This window comes from Ictalurus punctatus, chromosome 12 (assembly GCF_001660625.3).
Source record: "Ictalurus punctatus breed USDA103 chromosome 12, Coco_2.0, whole genome shotgun sequence".
In the NCBI taxonomy this organism is placed as follows: Eukaryota; Metazoa; Chordata; class Actinopteri; order Siluriformes; family Ictaluridae; genus Ictalurus; species Ictalurus punctatus.
In genome coordinates, this window is record NC_030427.2 from 30,216,234 (window position 1) to 30,225,345 (window position 9,112).

Here is a 9,112-nt window from a genome sequence, read left to right on the forward strand (position 1 = left end):
TTATTAATAAAAAAGACCCACGGAACAAAGACGAGAGGAGTTTTATATCTGGACGGAAGCAGAGGCGCTGAAATTTGTATTGTACTTGAATTTTCAGAAGTTTGTCTACTTAAGCTGAACCTCCACACTAGCGAAATAAAAAGCAATAGTTAGTCCCAGGAAAAAAACCAAGGCTTTGCAGGATGACCATTCTGTGTGTGTTTCTTTTTACCCATGATGCATTAACACTCTCTGTGATTGACGTTGGTCTTGTGGGCCAGCTCTGCATATAACTACTGACTTGAACTATAGCTCTGCATATACAGTATCTCACAAAAGTGAGTACACCCCTCACGTTTGTAAATATTTGATGATATCTTTTAATGTGACGACACTGAAGAAATGACACTGTGCTACAATGTAAAGTAGTGAGTGTACAGCTTGTGTAACAGTGTAAATTTGCCGTCCCCTCAAAATAACTCAACACACAGACATTAATGTCTAAACCGCTGGCAACAAAAGTGAGTACACCCCTAAGTGAAAATGTCCAAATTGGGCCCAAAGTGTCAATATTTTGTGTGGCCACCATAATTTTCCAGCACTGCCTTAACCCTCTTGGGCATGGAGTTCACCAGAGCTTCACAGATTGCCACTGGAGTCCTCTTCCACTCCTCCATGACGACATCACGGAGCTGGTGGATGTTAGAGACCTTGTGCTCCTCCACCTTCCGTTTGAGGATGCCCCACAGATGCTCAATAGGGTTTAGGTTTGGAGACATGCTTGGCCAGTCCATCACCTTCACCCTCAGCTTCTTTAGCAAGGCAATGGTCGTCTTGGAGGTGTGTTTGGGGTCGTTATCCTGCTGGAATACTGCATACTCATCATGCTCTGCTTCAGTACATCACAGGACATGTTGGCATTCATGGTTCCCTCAATGAACTGTATCTCCCCAGTGCTGCAGCACTCATGCAGCCCCTGACCATGACACTCCCACCACCATGCTTGACTGTAGGCAAGACACACTTGTCCTTGTACTCCTCACCTGGTTGCCACCACACACGCTTGACACCATCTGAACCAAATAAGTTTATCTTGGTCTCATCAGACCACAGGACATGGTTCCAGTAATCCATGTCCTCAATCTGTTTGTCTTCAGCAAACTGTTTGTGGGCTTTCTAGTGCATCATCTTTAGTAGAGGCTTCCTTCTGGGACAACAGCCATGCAGACCAATCTGATGCAGTGTGCGGCGTATGGTCTGAGCACTGACAGGCTGACCCCCCACCCCTTCAACCTCTGCAGCAATGCTGGCAGCACTCATACGTCTATTTCCCAAAGACAGCCTCTGCATATGACGCTGAGCATATGCACTCAACTTCTTTGGTTGACCATGGCGAGGCGTGTTCTGAGTGGAACCTGTCCTGTTAAACCGCTGTATGGTCTTGGCCACCGTGCTGCAGCTCAGTGTCAGGGTCTTGGCAATCTTCTTATAGCCTAGGCCATCTTTATATAGAGCAACAGTTCTTTTTTTTTTTTTTTTTTTTTTCAGATCCTCAGAGTTCTTTGCTATGAGGTGCCATGTTGAACTTCCAGCGACCAGTATGAGGGAGTGTGAGAGCGATGACACCAAATTTAACACACCTGCTCCCCATTCACACCTGAGACCTTGTAACACTAACAAGTCACATGACACCGGGGAGGGAAAATGGCTAACTGGGCCCAATTTGGACATTTTCACTTAGGGGTGTACTCACTTTTGTTGCCAGCGGTTTAGACATTAATGGCTGTGTGTTGAGTTATTTTGAGGGGACGGCAAATTTACACTGTTACACAAGCTGTACACTCACTACTTTACATTGTAGCACAGTGTCATTTCTTCAGTGTTGTCACATTAAAAGATATCATCAGATATTTACACAAATGTGAGGGGTGCACTCACTTTTGTGAGATACTGTAACTACTGAATTAAACTAAAGCTCTGCACATGTCTACTGCCTTTAACGTCCACAATGTCATTTCTACACACCAGACTGGACACACAAAAAAAAACATGTTTAGTGACCAATAACACCCCAGAAATGTGTTTTCAATTTGAATGACTGAGTGCAGGTGTTTCATTGTGGGACATACTGAAAAGCTTAGTCACTTTAAACCTGACACTGTGACGTGATTCTGCCTTTACCACACGGCAGTATGTGAGGTTTCTACACCACTGGATCTTCCCCGATCAACTGTATGTGTCTGGGAGCAGGAACGACTCAGCTGTGAAGCGGTAGACCAGACAAACTCTGAAAAGTAGGGTTGCTGAAGTGTATATCCTCTATGAAGACATGGAGTGTCCTGCACAGATCCCTGACCTCGACCCCACTGAACAACTTTGGGATGAACTGGAACTGGAGTCTCCTCAACATCCCAACATCAGCACCTGACCTCATCCTCACTAACACACTTGTCTTTGTACTCATCACCTGGTTGCCCCACACACGCTTGACACCATCTGAACCAAATAAGTTTATCTTGGTCTCATCAGACCACAGGACATGGTTCCAGTAATCCATGTCCTTAGTCTGCTTGTCTTCAGCAAACTGTTTGTGGACTTTCTTGTGCATCATCTGTAGAAGAGGCTTCCTTCTGGGACGACAGCCATGCAGACCAATCTGATGCAGTGTGTGGCGTATGGTCTGAGCACTGACAGGCTGACCCCCCACCCCTTCAACCTCTGCAGCAATGCTGGCTGCACTCATACGTCTATTTCCCAAACACAACCTCTGGATATGACGCTGAGCACGTGCACTCAACTTCTTTGGTCGACCATGGCGAGGCCTGTTCTGAGTGGAACCTGTCCTGTTAAACCGCTGTATGGTCTTGGCCACCGTGCTGCAGCTCAGTGTCAGGGTCTTGGCAGTCTTCTTATAGCCTCGACATCATCCTCACTAACACTCTCTTGTAGCTGAATGATCACAAATCCCCACAGCCACGCCCCCAAATCTAGTGGAAAGCCCTCCCAGAAGAGAGAGTGGAGCGCGTTATAACAGTAACGACGGAATAAATCTGGAACGGGACGTTCGATAAACACATACACGTGTGCTGGTCAGGGGTGCAAAAACTTTTGTCTAGGTAGTGTGTATTAAATGTAACTGGTTTGTTTTTTCTCTCTATAAAATGATCATGATAAACCAAATATACATGAGGTTTAGATTTACATTTGCAGTTTAGTTTGTTTTTAAAGCAGTCTGAAGTTTGAAATAGTCGCTGGGTTTAAAGCGTGTGCTGTCCGTCTGTCCAGAACGAAGCAAAACCATCGGCCAATAGAATACGATCATCTACAGAAACAGGCTGGGAATTGTCTTTACTTTATAATAATCGCAGTAGAAGTTGGTTATTATATCTTTATATATAAATGTCGGTCTCACTGGACACCAGGACGTCTCAAACTGCTGTATAAATAATAAATCCATTTTTACAGAACACATCGTACAGATTTATTTTACAAACAATTCAAAAAAACAAAAGACTACACATTACTTGAATGTGTACACTAATGATGTCTTGTTTATTAACAATACCCCCAACCTCCCCCCCTTTACACCCACATCATCTGTTTTATTCAGGAATTGTTGGTGGGTTACAGATTACAGTAATAGATGAGAATAATGAAGACTGAATGAAGTTCACACACCCCCTTGATAAACTTCACAGAGCCCTGGACGCCGCTCTGAGAATCTCAGGTTCAGCACGAACGCTGCTGGAAAAAGCACTACACAGAGCGCTGTGGTATTTAAAAACGTGTCCCGGACCCCCACTGGAAATGATTTAAGATTGGGAATTCATCTGTTGGGCGGGGGTTAGAGTTTTTATCCGGCTGTAGCAAGTGAACCGTCCTACAATTTCTCCAGGGTTCGATGTAAAGTGGGCGGGGCTTATCATGCTGATCACCACAGCTTGGTTTATACTGTTACTGTTTTTTTTTCTCTCTCTGTCCCTTTTGATCCTCACTACAATCCGTAACTGCTCGTTCTTACATGCTCAAAACGGTATATAAATAATCACAGGGGACACGAGGGTCGTCACGGATCAGGAGCGTGTCCCACTCCCACACACCGGAGGCCGTGGTGATCAGTGAACAGTCTGGGGTCTTTATTCGCCCTCGTTGGCGTTTGAATCCCGTCTTCCACCTGCAAAGGTTATCGTCTATAAAAGGATACAGAGCGCGCAGGTTTATCAAAACAATATCTCCAAATCTGGTCCAAGTCATAAACGAGTCTTTACACACACACACACACACCTCTGATACATTAAACAGTTACCAGTCAGATTTGTGTCGGTGTTTTGAAGGGGTGTGGCCACATAACACCATAAAGCGAGGAGTTCAAACTGTCAAAAAAAAATATAGTAATAATAAAATCCTCACGTGATTGGTCAGCTGTTAAGTGACTGGACAGGATTTGATGGATCGTTTGTGTAAATTAGCACCATGAAGAACGCCACAAGATACAATCCCGACTGGCCACCACTCCACTCAGAGCGTAGCATTTTATTATTTATTTATTTATTTATTCTTTTAAACCACTGACTTCAGGTGACATCGAATTATCGAGAAACAAACAAAAGAATTATACAAAAACAACACCAAAAAAAAAAAAGAAAAAGGGTGTGACATCAGTCCAGATACTTAAACACACCACAGAGAATCTCTCTCGAGAACATCAACACTGATAATGAAGATGAGGCTCGTACTGATGTGTTTAGAAAGCATCTGGATCACCTGACACACGCTGCACAGGATGGGTACGCCAACACTGGAAACCTATAAACAAAAGAGGAGAAAGACAGGAAACACCAGAGGATAGGGCGCAGGGCGTGACTGATCCTGGGCTGTGTGTGGGTGTGTGTGAGAGTGTATGAATGTGGAGGGGGAGGTCAGATGTCACGTCGCACCGCACGCCGCTCAGCCACAGTCTATTTGACCAGAGGTCTGGTTTTGTCGTCGTCTCCACACTGGTGAGCTTTGTACTTTTTTACCTCGGCCATGTACTTAGACCAGGCGTCTCCTTTACCCGTCTCAGCCTACACACACACACACAAACACACACACACACACACACAAATGGAGAGTGTTAGGACATGTGGCACTAATTCATACAAATATCTGAACCAAACAGTTAGAGATTAAAGTGCAGCGCGTCTTCAGGGTCAGTAAAAGAACCAAAAATGGACGAGGACGAAAAACAAAGACCTGGTGACGTACGAGAGTCTTAACACAAAACAAGCTGCAGAAACGGTGTCACTTTCTTTTACTCCACACACACACACACACACACACACACACACACACACACACACATCCCTGTTCTTAGAACACACCGTATCTAAAGTGCTGACGAAAGCGTGATTTGAATTCATATGCAAACATTTCCTTCTGAAACAGGAAGTCAGGACCAGATGTGAGCGCTTCCATATTAGAGAATATATATATACATATACACACACTCCACATTTTAGAATAATAATAAAGTTATCAAAACTCTGGAGTAACACAAAGGGAACTATGGGAATTCTGTTGTGCTAAAAAATCCAAAATAAATCAAAATAATAAAAGCATCTTCAAAATAGATGATTTTTTCGCGTAGAAATTCCAGAAATGTATTCTTGGCGTTTTCTCGAGCGATGTCTTGAGGAATTTCCCCGAGATGATTTTTAAACAGTATTAAAGGAGTTCACACCGACGCCGGACTCTTATCACCTGATTTTCGGAATATTTCCCTTTAAAAACATAAAGATTTATTTGTAAATAAAATGTTAGTTTACTAATGAAGGAAACGAATACGTCGGACGATTATATTTTTTTCTACGACGCCGATTTCACGCGTTTAATCACACACCTTCAGATCAAAAGATTTTTAACATCATGAGGAAGGTCTCAGTCGGGTGTCCACAAACTTTTGACCGGCAGTGTGCGTATGAAAGGTTTTATCATATAATAAGTGCGTAATGTACGTAGCTCGTACGCTCGTTTGTAAATCCATATTCGCCAAACGTCTGGGCGTGTTTTCGTTCACATCTTGTGGTAAACCCTCTGGTGAAGTCTGCTCGATTGTTGACTTTGACACACACACACATACACCCCTACCTCCCGGAGACGCTCTTCATCCGGACCAATGATCTTCCGTGCCTGGTAGGTGTTCCTGAGCTTTCTTTTTAAGAACGTCCCAAATAGTTGATGTCGCCACGCCTGAGGGATTTTCGCTCTCTCTAATGCGTCTGTTTTGAATCGCAACCGTGTCAAAGTCCAAATATTTATTTAACGACCTGACTGTACATTACGTTACATGCTCCAAGTCCTGCTGAAGTTCAACTCACACTTACGCCAACACAGTGTTTTAACATTCAAATCTCTCTCTCTCTCTCACACACACACACACTCTCTCTCTCTCTAAATGACACGATGGTGTTATTTGTTGAAGTATCAGGTCATGTTAAAGGAAAACTCCAGTCTGAAATATGTTTACACTGAAATATCTGCGAGGTGTCGGTTGCTTGGTGCTGTATTTTGGAAGGCGGTTGGTTCAGACTCACCTCCGAGTCATGTTTCTGCTTCTTGGCCACCACTCCGGTCTTGAGTGCCAGCTTGGCGCCGCCTCTGCGCTTGCCCACCTGGGTTGGGGGGGAGAAGACTGAAACCGTTACACGGGCCGACCCGGACACGCCTGCCCTTCTCTCAGGACAGCAAGGACAAAGCAGCATACAGTAGGCGCCAATCACCCGCCCCTCAACAGACCGTCTCAATAACACCATCTTCACAGTAGCAGGGCTCATGGAGCTTATCATCATCATCATCATCATCATCATCTCAAACATAAATCAAGCTCAACAGGTCTACCACCACTGCCTGAGACGAACCTGGAGGGAAGCTTTCTAACAGCTTTCCGTCTCCAAAACATCACTCTACTACGAGATCATCTTACACATCATCTAGCACTACTGAGTGAGGTTTTAACACCTGAAACGCTGCCATGATTAAAACAAAACAAACAAAAAAAGGTGTAGACGTGATTTTTAGATGATTCCTGACATTCTCTAGCTAGGACACAGTGATCTGATCTGAATCTGATCTGACTCTTGAGTGTGTGTGTGTCTAAGTGAGACACACTGCTATAAACCCCCTTACAAAGCTGGCCACGCTAACGGGCTTCTTGTCCTCAGTCGCCGGCACGTTGCCTGCCTCCTCCAGCTCCTTTCTCCGCCGCTCCTCCTCCATCTTCTTCTTGAACAGCTCCATGAAGCTGCCGTCATTGGCGAAGGCGTTTCCTCCTCCTCCTCTCCCTCCTCCTCCGGCGGCGGCGGCGCTGCTGCTGCCCGCTTTGGCCGCTCCGGATCCGGGTCTGGCGGGGGAAGAAGGCCCGCTGCTCGACTCACTTCCACTGCTGCTGCTGCTACTGCTGCTGCTGCTGCTGCTCCTCTCCCTGCTCCTCCCGCTCCTCCTTTTCTCCTCCATGCTGCGGGTTTTAGTCTCGGTCAGCGATACACTGCTTTCCCAGACCGGTTAGGAGTCTTTAACAGGTTCAACACAAACACACACACAAAAAGAAAACGGCGTCAAAAATGTCCAAATAAAACCCCAAACCGCGTTCACCGCCACACAGACCGGCTCGTGTAACCTCTCCAGCGACTGCACTAGACTAAAACACAACCAAACCGCGGCTTTATTCACGCAACATTTTAAATTCGACACGGAAATTTCCAGACAACTTTAATTTTCGCTTCATCGTCGCTCAGCCGCCATTTTGGAAATCTTCTTCTTCTGCTGCGTCTCTTTCTGCTTGTTGTTCATTCAGACGCGCCTCAGCGCCACCCGCAGGACATGAAGGTGCACTGCAGTGGAGTCTGATCACCGCACCGCACTGCATGTACCGGATTTATGCACAGGTATAATGATGGAGTTACAGTTATAGAGCGCTTTTCTAGACACTCAAAGCGCGTTACATTGTATGGAGGTTGGTGGATGATGAGACGGCAGCCATAGTGCGCCAGAACACTTTCCACACTCCGGGTATTAGTGGAGGAGATGAGAGTGGTGTAGGCCAGTGGTTTTCAAAGTCGGGGCCGCCAGGGGGCGCCTCAACAATTTGCTGTGCCCATCCCTCCCACTAGTATGTTTTCTCTTTCTCACTCTCAGACAACCACACACACACACACACACACAGAATCAATTCCTAATGTAAAGATGTAAGATGTAATTATTAATAAATATATTCAGAAGTCAGTATTTTTAATGTTTTGCAAAAGGGGGGCTTCGGTCAAATGTTAATGCCATTTGGGGGGGCCTTGCTTGGAAAAGTTTGGGAACCCCTGATGTAGGCAATTCAGAGATGGGGATTATTAGGGGGCCAATATATTATATTATTATAGAGAAGGCCAACGGGGGGATTTCTCCAGGACACCGGGGTTATACCCCTACTCTTTCATGATAAGGGTCCTGGGATTTTTAATGACCACAGAGAGTCAGGACCTCGTTTTACCGCCTAGAAAATCTTGTATAGATGTATATAAAAAAAACTTAGATTAGTTTTCTTGCTGCAAACCAAATGGATTAGAATAGAATAGTTCTTCATGCTAAGCAGCGATATCCAAAGTGGATCTCCAGTACAGTCAAGTTTCGCTGCTGGGCTGAAACACCACCACGTCAAAATCCAAGCCTATGACGGTTCTCTCCCAGAAAACATTCAGTTGATGCCTTCAGGCGAGGGAAGAGACATCCCTGGTGAAGGAGTTTAAGTACACAAATGGTCATAAGTACATAGACACCTGGCCATCACACACACACACTTGTGCTTATTGAACGTTCCGTTCCAGATTAATTCCGTCTTTACTGTTAAAATGCGCTCTAGTATTCTGGGAAGGCTTTCCGCTATATTTTGGGGCGTGGCTGTGGGGATTTTGGGGCGTGGCTGTGAGGATTTTGGGGGCGTGGCTGTGGGGATTTTGGGCATGGCTGTGAGGATTTTGGGGCGTGGCTGTGGGGATTTTGGGCGTGGCTGTGGGGATTTTGAGGCGTGGCTGTGGGGATTTGTGATCATTCAGCTACAAGAGCGTTAGTGAGGATGAGGTCAGGTGCTGATGTTGGGATGTCGAGG

The 9,112-nt window shown here is 45.4% G+C and overlaps 1 protein-coding gene across 1 annotated transcript; it reads right to left on the reverse strand.

Moving 5' to 3' along the window:
- Positions 1–4,470: 4,470 nt before the first annotated feature.
- On the reverse strand, positions 4,471–7,797 carry trir (telomerase RNA component interacting RNase). The gene is made up of 3 exons (XM_017481663.3): positions 7,147–7,797; positions 6,555–6,632; positions 4,471–5,045 (listed from the first exon to the last, which is right to left on the reverse strand). Exons 1-3 carry the CDS (start codon positions 7,471–7,473, stop codon positions 4,938–4,940), a joined length of 513 nt encoding a protein of 170 aa, XP_017337152.1. The 5' UTR covers positions 7,474–7,797; the 3' UTR covers positions 4,471–4,937.
- Positions 7,798–9,112: the final 1,315 nt, after the last annotated feature.